General features: G+C 38.2%; 3 protein-coding genes and 1 pseudogene across 12 annotated transcripts in view; 2 read left to right on the top strand and 2 right to left on the bottom strand.

Moving 5' to 3' along the window:
- The window catches only part of Znf410 (zinc finger protein 410), a 33,684-nt gene extending 31,492 nt beyond the window's left edge, over positions 1 to 2,192 (bottom strand). For all 4 annotated transcript variants that reach the window (XR_007106925.1, XM_047538340.1, XM_047538348.1 and 1 more), the window contains exon 1: positions 2,099 to 2,192. The gene's annotated coding sequence lies outside the window, so the exon portion shown is untranslated. The remainder of the gene's footprint in view (positions 1 to 2,098) is intronic.
- Positions 2,193 to 2,265: 73 nt separating this feature from the next.
- LOC124975900 (pyrroline-5-carboxylate reductase 2-like) lies at positions 2,266 to 8,303 on the top strand. 2 transcript variants are annotated; one of them, XM_047538380.1, is made up of 2 exons: positions 2,266 to 2,410; positions 6,467 to 8,303. In XM_047538380.1, exon 2 carries the CDS (start codon positions 6,703 to 6,705, stop codon positions 7,660 to 7,662), a length of 960 nt encoding a protein of 319 aa, XP_047394336.1. In that variant the 5' UTR covers positions 2,266 to 2,410; positions 6,467 to 6,702; the 3' UTR covers positions 7,663 to 8,303. The 2 variants fall into 2 exon arrangements, with proteins under 2 accessions (XP_047394336.1, XP_047394337.1); XM_047538381.1 differs by lacking the exon at positions 2,266 to 2,410 and adding an exon at positions 2,424 to 2,621.
- Ptgr2 (prostaglandin reductase 2) overlaps positions 3,400 to 23,641 on the bottom strand; it is a 56,608-nt gene continuing 36,366 nt past the window's right edge. For 5 of the 6 annotated variants that reach the window (XM_047538366.1, XM_047538356.1, XM_047538361.1 and 2 more), the window contains 7 exons: positions 18,824 to 19,015; positions 12,751 to 12,921; positions 11,714 to 11,923; positions 10,831 to 10,952; positions 9,322 to 9,409; positions 6,140 to 6,179; positions 3,400 to 4,533 (listed from right to left, as the gene is read on the bottom strand). In XM_047538366.1, coding sequence (XP_047394322.1) covers positions 4,457 to 4,533; positions 6,140 to 6,179; positions 9,322 to 9,409; positions 10,831 to 10,952; positions 11,714 to 11,923; positions 12,751 to 12,921; positions 18,824 to 19,015 — 900 coding nt within the window. In that variant the 3' untranslated portion in view covers positions 3,400 to 4,456. The remainder of the gene's footprint in view (positions 4,534 to 6,139; positions 6,180 to 9,321; positions 9,410 to 10,830; positions 10,953 to 11,713; positions 11,924 to 12,750; positions 12,922 to 18,823; positions 19,016 to 23,641) is intronic. The other variant, XM_047538378.1, reaches the window with a different exon arrangement.
- On the top strand, positions 16,406 to 16,908 carry LOC124975903 (ubiquitin-conjugating enzyme E2 D3-like; annotated as a pseudogene).

The raw sequence follows: 23,641 nt of genomic DNA, 5'->3' as shown, positions 1-23,641 counted from the left end.
AGAGAAAGGATGCATCAGAATAAGCAAGCTGGATTTGAAATAATCTATACAAGAATACCTTATCAAGTGTACTACATAAACCTCATCTTTAACACAGAACTTACTAAGTACATCAGTTGGTAGTATAATGGCAAATATGCAATTAAATTTATTTCTACTTCCAATTCCATTGCCCATTTAATAGATTGCAAAAACTGTAATGCAAATCTTTTTTAAAAATAAGTTTCAGGCTGGGGATATAGCTCAGTGCCTTGCAAGCACAAGGCCCTGGGTTCAATCCCCAGCACCGCAAAAAAAAAAAAAAAAAAAGTTTCACAGAGAGTTCACATAATATATATAATTCACTCATTTTTAAAGAGTACAATTAAATTGTCTTTATCTTTAATATATTCACAGTTGTGTAACCATAACCACAATTTTACAATTTCATCACCCAAAAAAAAAAAAAACCCTGAAATCACTTCCCACTTTCAAGTTGTCTTTACTACAAGTTTAAAGGGCTTCCATACAAGCATTCCTATAAGCAGATAGGAGGCACTGAATAAATACTTGTATAGGAGTGAATGACACAACAAATGTACATAAATTTTTAAGTTTAGACTGATCTCTCTTCTGAACTCTTAAATCTTCATTTCTAACTGCTTGCTGGGTATTTCTACATATAATTCCAACAGCATCTCAAGCCTAACAATGTACAAAACCCAGATTATCATCTCCACCAAACCTGTTCTTCCTGTTATTATCCATTTCAATTATTGCCCAATCTTCTTCCCACTCAGTTGCAAATTCTAGATCTTTAATAATCTCTCTTATTCTCTATATTTAGATAAACCCAGTGACTCTGAGTCCCCCAAATTTATTCCTGCTGCAATGCCTTATTTAGGTCTCTAGTCTCTTTCAGCTACACTATTAAATAGGCTTCTATCTGGTCCCCAGGCCTTTAAAATTCCCCTTTCCAACCCATGTTTATGCAATCAACTCAGTTTTCCAAAACACAAAAATGCTTATGCCATAACCCCTATTGAAAGTCGGATGCCTCAAAATAATGGTCAAACCCCTAATGGGAAACCTTTTCATTTACAGAAAACCCCCAACCCCGCCAAAGTTAGAGATTGAATAATTTACCAATAATAATAATAATAATAATTTTAAAATATACATAGAGAGACAGACATCTACTTGAATGCAAAGTTTAAACTAGAACTAAAATCTCAAAGGCAAGTTTAGTTGCCTTTTATTCTACCTCACACTAAGATAATACAAAGTGTAATTTCTCACTGCCTAAACAACAACAAAAAAACCTGTCTTATTTTAAAATGTTTCTTTTATTCTTTGCAAACATGCTACGTTGACTCTGTGCCAAAGTGAGGCATAAATACGAATTCTTAATCCCCAAATTAATAATATTTAACTTCCAAATGGTACCTAAGTTCATTTCCGAGCCTCACGAACAAGTGGAATAAACTTTAATAAACTATTAGGATTCTCTTAAGAAACGTCAAGAGGATAAGTTCAACCGGCAAAACGCACACCATCTATGGGTAAATACTCAGCCTACAAGCTCGCCTGAACTGACAGGCGAAAGAGAAACCGGCGGCCCAGCCCCTCCAGGTCCACAGGCGACCCTAATCAGACACAGAAGGCAAGTGGACGGAGGAAAGGAGAGGGTAACTTTGGGCTGAAACATTCGGGGTAGGGTCCCCTTGGCATTCCTTTCCCCCATCACAAAGGCCTAAGTCTAAGGCCCCAAGGTCTGCGGGCAGGCCCCGGGTGCGGGTGCAGTCCGGGAGCCCCCGCTCCAAGTACTCGCTGACTCCGGTTTTCTTGGGCTGCCTTGTTCCCATGCCACTGCCCCTAAACGGAAGCACAGAAGCCAAAACATCGTCGCCCAAACCGCGAGTGGAAGGGCGGAGGCCGTAGGGCTTCAGACCGTCCACTCCTGGGATCGCCAGATCTGGGAGGGGTGTCCAGGGAGGAGTTTCCCTGTCCTCTCCCGGGGTGAACTCGGCCCCAGGCCTCGAGGAGCCAGTAAGGGTTCCCTCTCCTCTCGGGGACCACCTGGCTGAGCGGGTGTCGCCAGCCCCAACCCGGAGCTTACCTTCCAGTCCCGGACAGGTTGCCGGCAATCAGTCGGTCCCGAATTCCGTCCACACAGAGTATCTTCCGGCTCCCGCCGGAAGCAGCTCGAGCGCGGGACAGGAAGTTTGGCCGTTCCCCGCCCCTCGCGCGCACACGCCCACCTGTTTGGCTAGAAGCCAAGCTGCTGCTGTTGCCAGCGGTGGGCAGCAGAAGGGGCTGATCCAACTCGCCGCACAGGGCTCGGCCTGGGGTGGCGAAAACACGGCCCCCAGTGTCCCACTCATTCTCTCTGGCTTTCGGGGTTCCTTGATCCACGAAGCCTGGAAACCAGGTCAGTGCATTCTAGCAGTGATGTCACTGCCACCCCGCAGCTACGGAGTAGTTTTCCTCCCCCCCCGTCTGCTAAGGAGCTACAATGGAGGCAAACGAGAACATTGCTACTTAAACATTTGTTAAAGCTCTCAGTGAAGAGGACCTTGAAAATCTTCACCACCCGAGAAGGGAACTTGTAGATTGAAGTTCTGCATTGCATTTGGGACGGGGTATGAATCGAGTCTCCTTTAGAATTTTGGGGCGGGGGGTGTGAATTTCCCTAGAGGCTGGGTTCTAAATATTAGCATGTAAAGAGCTCTTGGATGGCCTGATTAGGAGCTAGAACAATTGCGTTCCAGGCTGGAACTGACTTCTTAAAATAATTTTTTGAATATTCACTGCCATGAGAAAGAATAAGAAACAACTAAAATAGTGGCAGTGGGAATTAAAGTTCTCTTTAAAAAGGCATTTCAAGGTAAAAGGTAAGCCAGGCATATAAAGTGGTGAATGAGTTCTTTAGGCACACAACATTTCAGAGAAAGATGATTCCTCTATTTGGATAAGCAGAGTTTGAGGTACCAAAGGGCTGTTTACTTGGAGATAAAGGTTCAGAGCTCAAGTAAGAAGTCAGAAAAAGAGATGTAGATTTGGGACCTATCAACATACAGGGAAGAGATAAAGCCCCATCAGGAAACAAAATGGTAGAGGAAAAGTATATAAAACAAGACGCCACTGAAGTAAACTGGAGTGAATGATTACTAACACAGTTTGAATCTACTTTTACAAATTTCCCAGTCAAAAGTACATTGGCAGCAGCCCAGCTACCCCAGCAAAGCAGAGGCAGGAGAAACCCAAGTTGGAGGGCTGCCTCTGCAATTTAGACTTTATCTCAAACAAAATAAAAAGGGATGGGGATGTAGCTCAGTGGTGAAGCACCCTGGATTCAATTCCCAGTTGAGTGTGTGTGTGTACATTGACAGTATGTAAACAGGTTACCATAAAACACACTCAGAAAAACATCTTCAATTTTATTGTTTCAAAGGGTTGGTTCCAATTAATAAAACAAAATTCAGGGGTACATCAACAGGTTTTGAACATTCAGGATTACAACCATTGGTTAATTTTCCCAGTCAGTCTTGACGTTTCTGAAGCTGTCTTTGTTTTGATTTTGGTTTGTTTTAGGTGTTCTGGTGCTGGGGACTGATCTCATATGCTAAGCAGACTTGTGCCACTGAGTTATACCCACAGACCTTGTTTAGTTATCTGAAATTCCCAGTAAGTTTATATCTACTTGCTCTCTAACCTTTACAACTATTTGACAGTGTGTGCCCACTAAACTAAGATTAACATATGCTTTCATCTATCTATCTATATATATTATATATATTTTTAGGCTGTACAGTAAATTATTTGGCAAAACATTAATAGATCATCCTTTGGATTCGATCTGATCTTTTGGTCTCTCAAGCCAACTGACCAGCTATTTATTACTCCCAACTCAAAACCTCTTGTTCTTCTTTCCCAAAAACTGTTCCACATGCTCTGAATCCCACCCCACCAACCCTACCCTCCAGTCCTTATATACATATCATACCGTTAAGTACTATTTCCATCTACAATATGGAAAGGCCATTCCAATTCTGTTCTTATTCCAATTTCAGTTTAAGAATCATGTAACTTTTTTCCAGTTCAACAAATGTTTACTACATGCCTCTCACTTCAAATACTTATTCTATTTGAAATTAGTTATTAATTTTAAAAATTTATAATATGATTCATTAATAGTTGCATCAAATTTTCCGTGGTTTCAGAATATCTGATACAATTATGTCATGTTTTAACAAAAAAGAAAAATAGATCATTTTTATTTCAGTATTATTGTTAGTAATGTTAGATGCAGAGTGCACATATGATATTTAAGGTATAGAAAAGAATTAAGTTATGTAAGAAAATATCAACTCTGATCACATTTAAATTAAGATCTCTGCTGTTTTTTTAAAATTTATCTTAAAAATCTTTGTGCAAGATGGAAAGAAATATGTGTGATTCTTCTTGATGATGACAGTTAGAGAGAAATATCTTTTGAAATACAAACTATCTGTTTTCCAATGTTGCCTCCTGTCATCATGGACTGGAATGCAGCTGGAAAGAAAAAAAATTTGATTATCTGAAAAGATAAATGTCACTATGATACTTGTTTATCAGGAGGTCAGACACATAAAATTAGCTTGAATAACTTCTTAAAGGATTGTAATATTAAGCATAGAAGGAAACTGTCATGAAAAGAAAGGTCAAGTAAAAGTTATAGAAAAACTAACCCCATTAACTGTTGTTATCTAAATTGGAAATGTCTGAGTTTACATCAGTGTTCAATGTTTACAGAGTCTAAAGATTGGTGGCAAATAAATATGGGAATAAATTATCAGCAAAAGCAACAAGTTTTATTAAATAAATAAATACAGTACACATTTGTTATGCCAAGTGAGTGAAATTTATGTTTAGTAAACATTAACAAAATGTATTAGTTTTTTTCTGAAAAAAGGAAAAAATCAGTTTGATTTAACCCTTTTCAGTGAAATGAACAAATGAGAATATCTTAAATCTGTGTATATTGGGCAAAAAAGTTAAATACTGAAAATTTACTTAATACAAACTTATGATGCTCCAGAAGCAGCTAATCTGAAAAAGTAACCTAAAGCCTAAGTGACTTACATTTTTTTATAAACTGTTTGAGAAGCCAAGGAAACATTTTACAGTTTGAGATGTGAAATCAATATCTCTTAAATACCACTAAGTTGAACTCACATAGATTTTGATTACAATACTTATGGAAACCTGAAGTATGGTTTTACAGGGAAGAAATAAATGATTAAAAAACAGTGCTGGAGTTGTAGCTCAGTAGAGTGCTTGTCTAGCATGTGTGAGGCTGTGAGGCACTGGGTTCAATTCTCAGCGCGGCATATAAATAAAAAATAAAATAAAGGTTCACAGACAACTAAAACAATTTTTTTAAAAAAGGAGAAAACAGTAGGCATTGTGGTGCACACCTGTGATCCCAGGGACTCAGGAGGCTGAGGCCAAAGGATCACAAGTTAGAGGACAGCCCCAGCATCTTAGTGAGACCCTATCTCAAAATAAAAAATAAAGCGTTGGGGACATAGCTCTGTAGTAAGGTGCCTCTGAGTTCAATCTCTAGTGTTAAAAGAAAAAAGAAAACAAAAACAAACAAAAAACATACCAGGTCAGGTGGCATATCCCTGTAATCCCAGCTACTTCAGTGATGAAGCTAGAGGATCTCAAGTTTGAGGCTAGCCTGGGTAACTTATTGAGACCTTTCTCAAGAGAAAAAATGAAAATGACTGGGGATGTGCCTCAGTGATAGAGTGCCTCTGGGTTCAATTCTCAGTACTGTAAAAAAGAAAGAAAGAAAAAAAAAAAAAAAAACCTGGGCTGGGGATGTAGCTCAGTGGTACAGGACTTGCCTAGCATGCACAAGACCCTGATCCCTGGCTTTGCCCCCCACAAAAAAAAAAAAAAAAAAAAAAAAAAAAAGAGGGAGAGAAGGAAAACAAAAAAATAACAACAGAAAAAGACAGTACATTGATTCACCCTAGCAAAACTAAAAAAAAATAATAAAATAAAAAAAAAGAAAAAAGAAAGAAAAGGTGGGGACCTCAGAGTTAGCATTAAAAGAAAAAAATATTTGTGCTGAGCACACGTATATAATAAATAAACATGTTCATCTTACCTCCCATGTTTTCCAATCCATTTATCACCGTCTCTTTGATCTGTAAATCAAAATAGCTTGTTTTAGTTTTTGTTTTGTTTTGTTTTGTTTGTAGTACTGGGGACTGAACCCAGGATTACTCTACCACTCAAGCCCTTTTAATTTTGAGACAGGGTCTTGCTAAGTTGCTGAGGCTGACCTTGAACTTGCAGTCCTCCTGCCTCAGTCGCCAGAGTCACTGGGATTACAGGCGTGTGCACCACACCTGGCAGATCTAGTATTCTTTAAATTTTAGTGCTTATATTTAATGACTTCTTTTTTTTTTTTTTTTTTTTTTTCAAAACGCAGCAATACTGTTTAGAACTTTCCATCCATTTAAAAATAAATGTTTTCTGCTGCCAGCGCCTCAGGTGAGAGTGAGGGGTTTCACGGGGTCCCGCCCAGGAGTGAGCCCCGTCCATCCCGGTCCCAGAAACTGCCCTGAACTCTCCGGATCCGGCTTCTTACTCCCAGTCCTTCCGCTAGCAGCGTCACCTGGACTGCGCCTAGTGGGTTTCTGCGGCGGCCGCTGGGAGCCAGCCACCATGAGCGTGGGTTTTATCGGCGCTGGCCAGCTGGCCTGCGCTCTGGCGCGGGGCTTTACCGCCGCAGGCATCCTGTCGGCTCACAAGATAATAGCCAGCTCCCCGGAAATGGACCTGCCTACCGTGTCCGTGCTCAGGAAAATGGGTGTGAACATGACCCGTAGCAACAAGGAGACAGTTAGGCACAGTGATGTCCTGTTCCTGGCTGTGAAACCACACATCATCCCCTTTGTTCTGGATGAGATTGGGGCCAATGTACAGGCCAGGCATATTGTGGTCTCCTGTGCGGCCGGTGTCACCATCAGCTCTGTGGAGAAGAAACTGATGGCATTCCAGCCGACCCCCAAAGTGATTCGCTGCATGACCAACACACCTGTGGTGGTGCGGGAGGGTGCCACAGTGTATGTCACTGGCACCCACGCCCTGGTGGAAGATGGGCAGCTACTGGAGCAGCTTATGAGCAGTGTGGGCTTCTGCACAGAGGTGGAAGAGGACCTGATCGATGCCATCACAGGGCTTAGCGGCAGCGGGCCTGCCTATGCGTTCATGGCCCTGGATGCGTTGGCGGATGGTGGGGTGAAGATGGGTGTGCCGAGGTGCCTCGCAGTTCGATTAGGGGCCCAGGCCCTACTGGGAGCTGCCAAGATGCTACTGGATTCCAAGGACCATCCAGGCCAGCTCAAGGATAATGTCTGCTCCCCTGGCGGGGCCACCATCCATGCCCTGCACGTCCTAGAGAGTGGGGGCTTCCGTTCTCTGCTCATCAATGCAGTTGAGGCTTCCTGTATCCGAACACGAGAGCTACAGTCCATGGCTGACCAAGAAAAGACTTCTCCAGCTGCTGTTAAGAAGACCCTCCTAGACAGAGTGAAGCTGGAATCCACAGTGCCCGCACAGACCCCCTCCAGGCCAGGAAAACTCCTCACAAGAAGCCCAGCCCTGGGAGGCAAGAAGGACTAAGGCATCACTGCCCTCCTCTCTGTGATTCAGAGCCCTCACCTGAAGGGCCTTAACTCCTCTGCCCTTCCCCAGCTGTGCAGGGAGGGGCCCACTCAGGTGGTTTCAGGTCCCTCTGATAAACTCCTTAGGTCTGTTTAGACTAAGATGTGCTAGTTGCCTCTCTGTGCCATGTAGGAAAATGCTCTGAGGGGTGGGTAGCGGATGCTGGAAGCCAGACACATCCCTGCACACCTTCCTCTGCTCATGGAGAGCATGGCTGATATCTGAGTCAGTGCTCAGCTCAGTGGGAAGGTCTGGGAGAACTTCAGTTGGGGTTCTAGAGTTTGAAATCAAGACAAGGAAGTGAGAAAAAACATGAAAGGCCCATCTGAATTGATACATGGAAAGGAAGTGAGCAACTTAGAATTGTTACAGTGAATCAAGTGTGTGGCATTAGGGACTGGGATGCAACTCAGTGGTAGAGACTTGACCAGCAGTGTTGAGGCCCTGGGTTCCATCCCCAGCACCACAAAAAGAATTTCAAAAAAGAAGTGTGAGGCATTAGACAATGCTTATATTTAACTGTAGCTTTGTAGATGTGCCCTTTAGAATGTGTTATTCAGTGTTAAATTTAGCTGCTTTAATAAAGTTTTTTTTATTCTGTTTAAAAAATAAATAAATAAATAAATAAATAAAAATGAATGTTTTTATTTCATATGGGAAACCCAGAAAGTATCCAGTCAATTGATTTTTTTCCTAATAAAATTGTTTTTGAAAATTATTACTTTTTTAATTATAAAATTCTGTTTTCCCATTGTCTAATTTTCATTAAATTACAGATCACAAGTTATAACCAACTTCCCCCCTCCCCTTATACTGGGGATTGAACCGCTAAGCAGGATGCCCAGCCCTTTTTATTTTTATTTCAACTTGAGACCGGGTCTGACTAGGTTGCCCAGGTTGTCCTTGAACTTGCAACTTCTCCTGCCTCAGCCTCCTAAGGCTGGGATTATAAGAATTCGCCACTGTGCCCAGCTATATACCCTCTTTTCAAAAACAAAAAAAAGTACCTAAGTACACACATACATATATAATTGCCTATCATTTGTGGGTTTCAAGAACATCAAGAGAACAAGGTCAGAATCTCTGAATCCCAGGTTAAAAGTTCCTGATTTTCAACCAACAACTAAGAAAGACGACAGAATATCCAGGGAGAGTAGGTGAGGGTACTGGGATGTGCTTCTATGACTTTTTTTTAGAAAGAAGTCTCTAATACATGGTAGAATTCCATAAATATTTATCAAATTAATGAATATTGCTAATTTATATTTGGGAGAAAACTACTGATTTTGTAACATAATCTACAGAAAGTAAAACAGTAAATTTTATATAAAGTTAATAATAAGAGGGTTTCTTCAGTTAGGAGTTTATATTCACATGAGGTAAAGATATTTAGTACACATTTCTTTTGTAGGAATTTTTTATAATGAAACAAACATGTTTGAGGTTAAGTACAGTGGTGCATGCCCTAGTCCCATCTATTTGGGATGCAATATAAAAAGAGAAATGTTTGCTATAATATAATTCAAATAATGTTTGCTATAATATAATTCAAATAATACAAAAGTATACCAAGTAGCAGGAAGAATTATAATGATAAAGAATAGAAGTAAGTTCTACCTTTAGCTTTCCTTCTTTAAACCACTGACTCAGTTGTAGAATGCCAGGCTCAAATTTATCCTTATAATTTAACACCAGAAATCTTTCCCTGTAGTGGAGAAGAAAAGGCTAATGATCAGAGAACAGGCAGGAGTGAGAGTTCAAGATGAAACCATTGTCAAAATGCATTCTAGTGTCATGTATAACTAATCAGAACAACAACAACAAAAAGATGAAACCATTCCAGAACTCTAGTAAATCTGTTAATCCTTAATCACATCAGTTTGGTCAGATATAATTTTAGGTATAGTTATAAATATAAGAATACGAGACTTCTACTGTTTATATCTGCCCAGCATCTACAACTCCATTTAGCCACAGTACTGTGATTTTTCCTTTGTAGATATCATCCTTTCCCCATCCTCTTCTCACCTAACCCAGCCCAGTCAAAGCCAGTAAGTATGAAATTTTAGGGAGCTAAGTAACCAAAACCTGAATATTGAACTAGCTTAAAAATATAGAGCATTAATTTCCAGGATATATAAAGAACTCAAAAAAACTTAACACCAAAAATACCAAATCAATAAATGAGCTAGGGAACTGAACACACACTTCATAGCAGAAGAAATACAATCAATCAACAAATATATGAAAAAATGTTCAACATCTCTAGCAATTAGGGAAATGCAAATTAAAACTACTCTTTCCTCTCACTCCAGTCAGAATGGCAATTATCAAGAATACAAGCAACAACAAATATTGGCAAAAATGCGGGGAAAAATGTACACTCATACATTGCTGGTAGGACTGCAAATTGGTGCAACCATTATGGAAAGTGGATGGAGATTCCTCAGAAAACTTGAAATGGAACCACCATTTGACTCAGTTATCCCACTCCTCGGAGTTTACCCAAAGGACTTAAAATCAGCTTACTACAGTGATGCAGCCACAACAATGTTTATAGCAGCTCAACTCACAAGAGCTAAACTATGGAACCAACCTAGGTGCCCTTCAACAGATGAATGGATAAAGAAACACAATGGAATTAGTCAACCTTAAAGGAGAATGGCATTTATGGCATTTGCCAGTAAATGGATGGCGCTAGAGAATATCATCTTAAGTGAGGAAAGCCAATCCCAAAAAATGAAAGGCTGAATGTTTCTCTGATATGCAGATGCTAATTCATAATAATGGGGTGGGTAGGGAAGAACAGAGTTACTTTGGATTAGATACAGGGAAGTGAAGGGAGTGGACGGGTATGGGGGTAGAAAGGATAGTACAATGAATCTGATATCATTCATTACTCTAGGTACATATATGACTACACGACTGGTGTGATTCCAGTGTGATTCTACATCATGTACAACCAGAAGAATGAAATTATACTCCATTTATGTAAAAAAAATGTATACACATACATATATATCTTTGAATTTTATTAAGGAAAAACTATATTGAATAACAGTACATTCCATATATATCCCTCCTTGAAGCTGAATCTGGTAATAAGGTAAAAGAGAGAGGACATACCTTGTAATGTTTCTTTCCTTCCGAATTGCCTCTATAGGAGGGGGCAGTGGAGGAGGATAGGGCACATCCTTATTGTACTGAGAAATCTGACCACACAGGACGATGTGGCTGTTCTGATTCATCTGTACAGAAAAATCTTTGATGATAACATCCTAATATAGACACCTTTCCTGTTTATGGATTTCATGGCTGCCTAAAGGAAAACTTCCTTGACCACTTTATTTAATCTTTCATTGCCTATTAAGTTTGCTTTGAAGATTTACATATTATATGTATTTAAAAGTTTTAATTATCTAGCAACAAATTCACCCCAAAGGAATATAAAGGCAAATAAAATTTCTTAATCAGCAAAAGAATTATATTAGTTGTCACTGTCATTGCTTTTATTAGTTAAAGTATCGTATTTCTTTGGATTTAATTTAACCTTACCTGCAAATAATTTTATATACAGTACAGGACTATGCATTGTTAATAGCTCATGCTGATATTTTACAACATTTTTAATAAAGAAAATTATAAATACAATCTATGACAACCTATTCCCTTATAGTTAGGGGCCGTGGCTGTGACTTGGTCAGTGGCAAGTTAGGGGTCAGAACTTTACCATTTCATTTAAAAAATGCAACTGTAATTTTTCACAAAAAATAAATTTAAGGTGAAAATATTGCTAGACAAGAACTGAAACATGAATCACAGTACAAATCTATAGGTATATGAAAGTAGATATTAGCAAGCTCTTATATCACTTAAATAAGGACCATCACATTATTTGTTACAGTTAACCCTACAATTTTATGAAGTTTCCCCTCTCAGTATGAGATAAAAATATATCACAACAAATAAAATGCAGTATTCAACTTTGTAACACAAATCAGCAAACAACCTGACTTATCACTGTATCGCTGATGTCACCGCCAACATTGTCAAAGTAAACATCCACTCCATCTGGGCATGATTCTCGGAGTTGTTCTGCCACATTCCCTTTTTTATAATTAATTGCAGCATCAAAGCCCAGTTCTGAGGTCAAAAGGAGGCATTTCTCTTGTGTTCCACAAATTCCCACCACTCTGGAACAGCCCAGCAAATGGCCAATCTAGGAGGGATATTTCTGAAAATTAAATGGCTTTATATTGTCATGTTTATGGTAAAAACGTGAACGTATACAAGATATTTTAAGTATATGAGAGTGTTCAACAATTTAGGTTAGATTACACAGCTTTTAACAAAAAGCAACCAATAGAACTGAGGAGAGATAATGTCATCCCTTAAAAAAATAAAGTCAGTCTCAGTTTAAAACTCACAATTTAAATCTGATTTTATAAAAAGAATACTTAGTTAAAACATCACTCTCTTACAATTCAGTACTTTTCGGGCCTGTGAGAAACTAAAATCACACCTAAAATAAAATATTTTGTCTTAATGGTTTCCTATAAAACAATGGACTTATTTGATAATTCTATCAAAATATTTACTTTATTTCTAAAGCTCAATAAATGTTTTCTTACTTGAGGGTTTTTAAAAAAATATCAGTAGTTCATTTTTGTTGTTGTTTTTTCTTTGGTACTGGTGACTGAACCTAGAGTCTATTGTATGCTTAGCACAGGCTCTACCACTGAGCCATACCCTGGGCCCCTCATTTACCTTTAGTTTGTGAAATTCCAGGCAGGTTTCTGATTCTTACCCTTATATGGATGAGAGCTGCTCCAACATTACCATATCTATGCTTGGTTAATAGAGATTGAGACAAAAACCTACCACATATTTCATATTATTATTAACAGTTTTATGGGTAATAACATCATTTCTATAGAAATGTGTGAAATAATCACATTTAAATTTGTTCAGTTATATTTTAAATTATATACATATATCCAGAGGGTCAATTATGACTTTAAAAAAAATAATTTTCAGAAAGTTTACCTGCCCAGCCAAGGATCCACAAGCACCTGCTGCTCCACTGACAACCATTGTCTGATTAGATCTAGCAGTTATATGACCTTTTTCCTGTACTCCAATTAAGGAAGTCAAACCAGGCATACCTATAGCTCCAAGAAAATATGAAAGGTGTCCATCCACAAGCTGTGGGTCTACCTAAAATAAAATATATACCTTTTTAACATTACATTAGAAATTCCTTTTTAAGACAAAATAGAGCTTGTTATGTAATAAATTGTGTGCCCCCTTCCTATGTAATTGTATCAGAGATATAATGCTATTTAAGCTTAAACGAGGTCACAAGAGTGGGACTCTAATCCAATAGGCTCTGTGCCCTTAGAATAAACACAAGAAATACAACCACTACCTTCACCAGACAAAGACCACTTGAGGACACAGTAAGAAAGTATCTACCTGCAAGCCAGGAAGAGAGACATCACCAGAAATGAAATTTTCCATAACTCTGATCTTGGATTTCTAGCCTCCAGAAAAGAACATTAATCTTTGTTGTTTAAAGCCACCAACTTATGGTATTTTGTTGTGGCAGTACAAGCAGACTAATAATTTCACTAAACCATTCTTCAGTTTTGTTAAAATTCTATAATATATTTTTAAAGAGTGTAAAAAACAAAATTCTTTCTATTAAAAAAAATAAGCTTTTTTGAATCAATCAAGGCCAACCTGGGCAACAAAGCATGACCCCCACTCAACGGCAAGAAAAAAAAATAAACCTCAAACTCTGATTATTTTATTTTTTCTTTCTTTTTTATTCTTGTGTGTGTGTGTGTGTGTGTGTGTGTGTGTGTGTGTGTGTTGTACTGGCAATTGAACCTAGGGGTACTCTGCCAGCCAGCTACACCCTCAGTGCTTTTTCCTTTTTGAGACAGGATCTTCCTAGGTGCTAGAATTACAGGCATGTGCTATGTTGCCTGACTCCAGTTATTTTCATTACTGATGGTTAAAATGTACAATAAAAATGTAAGGAAGGGGACTGGGGCACGGGCTTAGTGATACAGCACAAGTACAAGTCCCTGAGTTCAATTCCCAGCACCAAAAACCCAAAAAAGGAAGATGCAACACAATTTCTTCTAGTTTAATTACAGAATAAATTGAGTATCTTTCAACTTAGCATTTTATGTTTATATGGTGATGAGGTGCTACCAATAATTACATTGCTCTTTTTCTGTCTATTCTTATCTGTAAAATTAGAGGGAATTGAAAAAAATTATATAGGACTCCCTATAATGCAGGTTTTATGATAATTTTTAAAATATATATATGTATTTTAGTTGTAGATGGACAGGATACCTTTATTTTTATTTATTTTTTTTTTAATGTGGTGCTGAGGACCAAACTCACTGCCTCACATGTGCTAGGCAAGTCCTCTACCACTGTGCTATAACTCTGGCCCTTATGATAATTTTTAAGGAATAGATAATTTTGGTAAAAATTTAACATACCACCAATAGTATCTTATTTTATTTGTAGTTCAATTACAATAAATAAATAAAATGGGCTGGGCAATACCATGCCTGTAATGCTGGCTCTTTGGGAGGCTGACACAGGAGGATCACAAACTCAAGGCCAGCCTGGTCAATTTAGCCAGACCCTGCCTCTAAAGAAAAAAAATAAAAAGAGCTGAGGATGTACTTCAGTGGTACAGCACCTACTTAGCATGTGCAATGCCTTGGGTTCAACCCCCAGGATTAAGAGAGATGAGGCATGCAATACGTAAGAATGCCTATAGTACACAAAAATAGTTTGTATTTGCAGTATCTGTTTACTAATAAAGCCAGTTTCAAAACACTGTGAGATAAGTTTGTGTTCAGCAAAAACTATTTCTCTTTCTCTTCTGAATTACTCTTCTTCATTTCCAATATATATTCCCAAAGTATTTGCAAACTGCCCTTAACTGCACAATTTCCCACTCTAGCACTAAGAAAAAGGGTTTCTCTACACCTGACATGGAAACCTACTGAGAGCATAGATATGTTTTTTCCCCAACACTATAGTTCTCACCAACTATGTAACCTATCACTTAATTCAATTCAATTCTGACACCATCTACCTGGAGTTATGTTGGATTCCAGAAGTTCTAGTCTTAGTACCATAAAACTACTCCCACTCCAGAAGGAATTTCCAGTCCATCTGCTATACTTTTTTTTTTTTTAATGGTATGGGGGATTGAATCCAGGGGTGCTGTACCACTGAGCTATATATCCTCAGCCCTTTTTATTTTTAATTTTGAGACAGGGTCTCACTAAATTGCTAAGGTTGGCCTCGAACTCATAATTATCCTGCCTCAGTTTCCAGAGCAGCTAGAGTACCACTGTGCTCTGCAAATTCCAAGATTTTTCAGATTGTTGAGTCAGGGAGCTGGGAACAAAGGCCAAATATACTTATTATAGCATAAGCATACTGATAGGCTGAATATTCCTTTTCACTTTCTACTATGAAATTACTAGTTAAATCTATTTTATTAGAACTATTAAGATGAAAAATAATCATGTAACATTTCCCATGTAGCACTCATATCTTAGCCACCTTTAATTTAACCTAAAATTGAGATAGAAATTTATGGACACAGTACACTGAGACTCTAAAGGAAAAATATCCCTGTTAAAATACAGAACAAATAACTCGTAAACAACTAATAAACTGGATAAAGGAGAATAAGGGACAGAAAAGGACCAGGATGTGTAAGTATACACTGAACAACTCATAAATTATTTTGTAGCTTTCCAATTCCCTGTAGTTTTCTGGAATGTAGTAAAATGAGAACAGGACCTCAATAGACAGAGACCATTAATCTAGGGAGACAAGGGGCTAACATTTGATTGAACCATGACACTCTGGAACAATCACCTAATCACCTGAGATGCTGTTATAAGCAGAAACCTACATATCAAACTGACTTCTTAATGGAAAAACACAATCTTGCTCAGTATTTCCCAATCCTGAGGCAAGTCCAGTCCCTTTGGATCATACACATTGCACCTAATTAAGTACTCTAATAAAAGCCTGATCTCAAGTCCCGGTAGTACATCTCGCTTTTGAGACTGCCCACACTCTGCTCTAATATATATGCTCCCTTTATACTAAATCTCTTTGCTAGTCATACCTGATGCACCCTTAAATTATTTTGTGTGATATGGTCAAGAACCTAGAAGGTTCAAGTAGAGGTCTCTACCTCTGGAAAGACCTCCTTGGACCTCCCCATGGTGACAAAATGGGTGATAGAATCACACTCCAAAAATAGTTTATTTAAGAATAAAAGGGAGGGCCGGGGAGGCACCAGTTGCAGCACGGGGAGGAGGCTGAGGCCACAGCTTGAGGGAGGCCCCTGGCCCCTCTGTACACGTGAATGTGGACAGCTAGGGGAAGGGCAGGGAGGCCGGGCCCCTGATTGGCCGGGGGCCTGTGTCTGGCACAGCTGGTGTGAGACTAAGAGACAATCCTTCCCCGCCACCCAGATAATCAAGAGTTTTGGCCGGACCTTTGAGCACACACCCGATAGTGAGGAGCCAGACGAAAAGCACGGACTATGACCCTGAAACGGATTAATAAGGAACTTAGTGATTTGGCCCGTAACCCTCCAGCACATTGTTCTGCAGGTCCAGTTGGGGATGATATGTTTCATTAGCAAGCCACAATTATGGGACCTAATGACAGCCCATATAAAGGTGGTATATTCTTTTTGACAATTCATTTTCCTACAGACTACCCCTTCAAACCATCTAAGGTTGCATTTACAACAAGAATTTATCATCCAAATATTAACAGCAATGGTAGCATTTGTCTCGCTATTCTAAGATCACAATGGTCTCCTGCTTTAACTATTTCTAAAGTTCTTTTATCCATTTGTTCACTGCTATGTGATCCAAACCCAGATGACCCTTTAGTGCCAGAGATTACACAGATCTATAAAACAGAGATAAGTACAATAGAATGTGTTAGGAATGGACTCAGAAGTATGCCATGTGATGCTACCTTAAAGTCAGAATAACCTGCATTATAGCTGGAATAAACTTTAAATTACTGTTCCTTTTTTGATTTTCTTATCCGGCTGCTCCCTTATCAGACCTCATCTTTTTTAATTTTATTTTTTGTTTACCTCCCTCCATTCAGTCACATGCTCATCTGAGAAGACTTTCTCTAAGTTCTTCCAGCTTTGGACAATAACTGCTTTTAGAAACTATAAAGTAGTTACAAGAGAACGATTGCCCAAGATTCAGAATTTTTTTTTTGGGGTGCTGGGGATCGAACCTAGGACCTTGTGCTTACAAGGCAAGCACTCTACCGACTGAGCTATCTCCCCAGCCCCCAGAATTTTTTTGAAAAATGGAGCATGTGTATTATGTGGCCAATGTCTTCACTCTCACTTGGTTATGAAACTAAATCATTCCTCACTGCTCTAAAATGCTGAAGAAATCATCTGAGGGGGAGGAAGATGGATGCTCAGTTGTCACATCAAAGGAAGCAGTATTATTCTAGAAGCATCCATTTTGTTTAAACATTCCACTGTTAGAGATTTGAGGTTACATGATATACTTTATGCTCATAACTGATGTGGTTGCAGAATTGGTATTGAATTTATAGCGTCAGAAGAACAGAAAATGTGATGTATTTTATGCATGACAATAAAGGAATGACCTGTTCTTGTTCTACAGAGAATGGAAACTGGAAGTCAAACACCCTTTGTATTCCAAAATACGGTCTCAAAACATTTTGTAATTTTCATTTAAATTGTTAGGCGGCTTGGAGCTATTAGTTAATCTATCTTCCAATACACTGTTTAATATAGCACTGAATAAATGATGCGAGTTGTCAATGGTGATCAACTAATAGCTCTGCTAGTAACTGATTTATTTTTCTTTAATAAAGTTGCATAAACAAACAAACAAAAAAAGAATAACAAGGGACTATAATTCAGAATATGCGTAAATCCAGGGAGGCAAAGGAAGGCAAGGATTTTTAAAGGTAAAATGAAGAAATGACATTCGTTGTTTCAAAACAATTATTCTTCATTACAAAGATTAATAAGGGTGGTATCAGTCCATTAATAGAACAGGAAGTTGATGGGTAGGCAATGTGGTGGTTCTGAAGGCCCCTCCTTCATGGCCTTCCAGTTCCATTTGGTCACATAAGTGATTCCATTTTGGTATTAGAAACTTTCATACCCGGTTAAGAATTTGTATAACAAGCCAGGTGCAGTGACACACTCCTGAAATGTCACCTATTCAGGAGGCTGAGGCAGAAGGATCTAGGTTACCCTCGGCAACTCTGTGAGATGCTGTCTCAAATTTATTTTTAATTTTTAAAAATTAAAAAAGTGGGGGCTGAGGATGTAGCTCAATGGTAGAGCACTTGCCTAATATCCACAAATATCCCTAAGTTCAATCCCCAATTACTGAAAAAAAAGAAACAATATTTGTAATAATAAAAAATATTAAAATATTATAAGACTTCTTATAAAACTTTAATCCTATTTATCATGGCATTTAATTTTCACATTCACTTATGAGATAGCTATTATTTTCATTTTGCCCATAAGGAAACTCAGATATAAAGATATAAAGTCCCTTGATGACAGATTAATTAGGTTGAATTACATGAAGCTACCATATTTTGTAGGTCAAAACAAACATCGATAATTTCACGTTTTGGCCCAAAAGTGAACCGAATCAAGATTTCTGATGTGAGATGGAATTTCAATCATAAAGCAAGTGTGTTTCATAGGTGGCTATTTCTCAGGAAACTTCAAAGTATATAATTATAGGGGGACTTTTAATTTTTAATATAAAATATTTTTATGCTTATAGCTCAGGTTTTACATATATAATTTGAGAAATAAATATGGAAAATGACAACATTCTCTGGTAATCTAAACTGTCATATACAGTTACAGCCAACAGTGAAAAAGGAACAAAGGCTTTCCACAATTGGCAGTTAGCTAAAAGAAAAATATATGCTTTCATTTTTTACCTGATAACAAATAAAACTGAATAACAACATTGAACATTATGGGGGGATCAGATATTTTTATATAATACATTACCTTTTCAAGGCTATTTCCATCCAGAATAGCCTTGGTTTGCCAGGGCCAATAGAAAGAAGTCACAAAATCGCCTTTATTCAAATTTGTGTGCTTGCTTGCTTCTATAATTCCAATACCTCCACCATCAACCACCTGAGACAGCTGCCAAGGTGCTATATAATCACTTCCAGTGTCTTCATTCATCTTACAACGCTGAAAAAAAGAAGGCACTGATTAAGGTGATTTTGTTAGATAATACTGAGCCAAGAGTTTACTAATTTACCCAATGACTAAAGGTATAGTGTTAGTCAAATAAATAAAAAATAACATATCTTAATTTCTCCATTTTTTTTAAAACATATTTTTAGTTATCAATGGATATTTATTTATTTACTTATTTATTTATATGCAGTGCTGGGAAACGAACCCAGGCCAGGCAAGTACTCTACCACTGAGCCACAACACCAGCCCCTCCATTTATTTTTTTATTTTGAAAAAAATGCACCTCTTCAACACACATAGAAGTTGTAATTAAAAAGGAATTTAAGTATGTTCTAGTATTAGATCATAGTAATCAAAACAGCATAGCACTAATATATTAAAAACAGATACACTGACAAATGGAACAAGAATATGGAGTCCAGAAAGAAATCCATGCATTATGAATACACAACCAGTATAACTCCACATCAGGTACAACCACAAGAATGGGAAGTTACACTCCACATATGTATAATCTATCAAACACATTCTACTGTCATGTTTAACTAAAAAGAACAAGTTAAAAAATTAAAGGGAAAAAAAAGAAATCCATACATTTACAATTGATTTTTTGCAGGGAGAGGGGATTACTGGGGATTGAACCCAAGGGCATTTTACCACTGGGCTATATCACCAGTATTTTTCTTTAAATATTTTTTAGTTGTCAATGGACCTTTATTATTTTTTTTAATTTATTTATATGTGGTGCTGAGACTCAAACCCAGTGCCTCACACATGCTAGGCAAGCACTGTTCCACTGAGCCACAACCCCAGCCTCTTAACAGTACTTTATATTTTTTAATTTGAGACAGGATCTCACTAAGTAGCTGAAGCTGGCCTCACAATTGTGATCCTCCTTTCTCAGCCTCCTGAGTCACTGGGATTACAGGCATGTGCTACCATGTCCAGCTACAACTGATTTTTTTTTTGTAAACATTCATTTTTATTATAAACAAATGGGATACATCTTGTTTCTCTGTTTGTACATGAAGTAGAGGCATACCGTTTTTGTAATCATACATTTACCTAGGGTAATAGTTTTTTATTCATTCTGTTATTTCCCCCGCCCCCATCCCTACAACTGATTTTTGACAAAGATGCCACGAACACACAATGGGAAAAATAGTTTCTTCAATAAATGATATTGGGAAAAATGAAAATCCACATGCAGAAGAATGAAATTAGACTTACCCTATATACAAAAATCAACTCACAATGGATTTAAAAATTAAGTAAGATGTAAACAAGTCAAGCATTGTGGCACATGCCTCAGCAACTGAGACTGCCTCAAAATAAAAAAGCTGGGGGATATTGCTCAGTGGTAGAGTGCCTCTGGGAAAGAGGAAAAGATGGGAAAACACGGAAACAACATGGTTACTATAGTTAATAAAAATGTATTATATTCTTGAAAATTTCTAAGAAAGTAGATTTGAAGAAGATGAGGTATGTTAATTATCATGACTGAGCTATTTAAAACATCAAGTTGATAGCATAAATGTATATAATTTTTACTTCCAACAAAAACTATTTTTAATAAAAAATAAAATTATATTCTGATAATTGTGAAACTCTGAATGTACTAAAAACCATTGAGTTGTATGCTTTAAATGCTTTAAGCATGATATGTCAATTGTATTTCAATAAAGCTTAAAACATTTAAAGAATTAAGGAAATAGTATGTGCATTATGGTAGCATGGATAATACAAAATACTGTTTTTATTGTTTCAATGAACTGTGGCATATTAGGTTCACTTACATGTTACCAATGATTTTTTTTTAAACTGTTCACTTTTTATGGAAGCAAACTAGCAACATATGTAATAGGGTTCACTCCTTCCAGAGCTGTCCTTGGCAGTTACTTTTGCTTCCCTTCCTTTACCTGCACTAAATTCTAAAGAAAACCCACAACTAAGTGATTAAGATGTTAACTGCTAAATTATTTTTCTTTGGATTTACAAAACCCAGAACATCTGGTGACCTCAGATTACACAGAAATGTGGAACTCCCCTCCTTATTCTTTAGTATGGTATATCAACTAACAAAGCAGGTACATTTGTGGTGAGACTTAACCTGCTGTTTATCTAAAGAAACTAGACACAGTAGGTCAAGATTTTTTTATTTGTTTGTTTGGTTGGTTGGCTTTTGGGTTTTGTTTTTGTTTTTTTGCTTTTGTCAAGGGTGATTTTGATGTTCTGGCCAAAGTAGGGGGGGAAACAAACATCCACTCTTGATAAAGACCCCACCTAACTGCAGCCTTCATGCACATTATCCCACTGCAGCCCCTTTCCCTTGCTATAAGTCCTTTAGTGTACTTGAGTTCCCTAAGATATTTTTGGGAGGCAAAGGATAGATCCCCCCCACTTTCATGGTGCTAGCTTTTGATTTCTTTCCCACCAACTCTCAGCTCCCAAGTATTGGCTTTTGAGTGGCAGGCAGACAGACTTGGGCATGACTTGGGCACAGTAACACATACAGACCACAATACTCTTCATTTCTTTTGGCCGAGCAATTCTGCCTCCTCAATAGAAATAACCCAAAAGAAAGAATTTTTATACAATTGTTTATAACAACTTCCGACCAGGCACTTTTCCAACATTATGTTCACCATCCTCACGTGGATGGTCTTTTCATCCATAAGGACGAAATGTTACAGTGGGACCACATTCTACCATGTGGATAAAGACTTGTCTGGGAAACAGTTAAGACTCTTCCTCTTTGTGGCTCACTCTTATCTCTCAACTGAAGTCCATAATGTTGAGGCCCACAGTGTGGACCAGAAGATGGAAAACATGGAAGTCTGCTTGAATAAGGGGCCCCCTATGGCTTAGTTCAGTTCATCAGGGGAAAAGACCAAATAAGGAATTGATGCAGAAGTTTCTATGCAATCTAATATGCTTCTGCTTGTGTGCCACCTCCTATGTATTTTGGGGAAGCAGGTACAATAATCATAGGACACTGGTTGAACAAAGGGCCTGACACGGCTAATAGAAAAATTGGGGGGAAAATTCTGTGAGACATAAGGGGAAAAAGTATTTATCCTACTCTCACTTGCTAAATAGATAGGACAGATAGCGAGTAAGACATTTAGCAATGGGCCCCATAAAGGCTTCTCTAATCATAAAGTCACTCCATGAAATTAACCTGTAGAAACATTCCGAACATTCCAGTCAACTCCATTATCCTCAAGTAGTGAGAAAAGGGGAGTAGACAGACCTGAGTGAAAGCTATAGATTCAAGGGCTAAAAGGACACAATCAGAGAAGGTCATGGGCACTTTTCCAATACCTGATTAACACAGATAGTGATCAACATCCCTAGACTAGTACACTTAAATGGCAACCTATTATGGGTTCTCCTTCTCCCTGGCAAGAGCTGTTTCTTTTCTTCTCATGTGACTAAATTCTATTCTTTCACTCTCACTCTCTGTTGTCCATAGATTTCATTCTTCAAACTCATGAGATAAGAACCTAGAAAGAAGTTGCTGGCAGGTCTGCAATACTACGCCAGCACAGCCTGCTCTGGAGAGCTGCAACCCAGCTAAGTCTCACTCATGATGCTGAAAAATCCAGTCCTGTCCTGTGACACCAGCCACTGATACTGGCAGGCACCCACTATGTGAATAACTGTCTCTGCTGCAGAGGACTGTGACGCCACCCACAATTATGGCAGCAGAGACAAAGAATCTGGTGCCATCTCTAACTTCATTTTCACTACTACTAGATGCAACACTTCTAACACCACACAATTTCCCCACATAATAACCAAGCAGTTCTGCAGGGGCATCAGCTAGGTGTCCTCTAATTCAATTCAATTCTACCTGGAGTTAGTGTCAGGTTCCATAATTTAAGGGCTCAGTCCCACAAAATTGCCCCCCACTTCAGATGCCAATCTCAGGTCTCAGGTTGTCGTCTAGGTTTCTGATGTACCAGCTGTCAGTCAGGGTTCTGATAACCCTCTCCTTGGGTTTGATTAATTTTCTAAAGTGGTTCACAGAACTCAGAGAAATACTTTATTTATACTTATCCATCTATTATAAAGAATATTATACAGAACAGATAAATGAAAGAGGTGCATGGGGCAAGGCATATGGGAAGTGGCATAGAGTTTCCATGCCCTCTCTGAATGTGCCACGACCGAGGAATTCCACATATTCACCTATCTGGAAGCTCCCCAAACCCAGTCCTTTTGGGTTTTTATGCATATTTCACTGTATAAGCATGACTGACTAAATCACTGGCCATTGATGATCAACTTAAACTTCAGCTCTGGGCAGTCCTCTCCAGGGAGGCTGAGAGTTCCAAACCTCTAATCATAAGTAATTACCTATAGTTAAAAAAGAAAGTCAACCCAACAGAACATCATATAGCTAACAAAATAGCCATATTTGGCTTTTTTTGTGGTGCTGGGGATTGAACCCAGGGCCTTGTGCATGAGGCAAGCACTCTACAAACTGAGCTACATTCTCAGCCCACAAATAACCATAACTGAACTAGTTTTTATATGCAGATATACATATACAGTCACTTAAACATACGAAAGTAAAGCCAAGTGTGCTACTATGTGCTACTATGTGCCTAT

Source organism: Sciurus carolinensis, chromosome 2 (genome assembly GCF_902686445.1).
Source record: "Sciurus carolinensis chromosome 2, mSciCar1.2, whole genome shotgun sequence".
Lineage (NCBI taxonomy): Eukaryota > Metazoa > Chordata > Mammalia > Rodentia > Sciuridae > Sciurus > Sciurus carolinensis.
Note: the sequence above shows the minus strand (reverse complement) of the source record. Positions and strands in the feature narration are given on the sequence as shown.

Coding starts and splice junctions, on each gene's coding strand:
- LOC124975900 (XM_047538380.1), top strand. CDS start 6,703: ATGAGCGTGGGTTTTATCGGCGCTGGCCAGCTGGCCTGCGCTCTGGCG.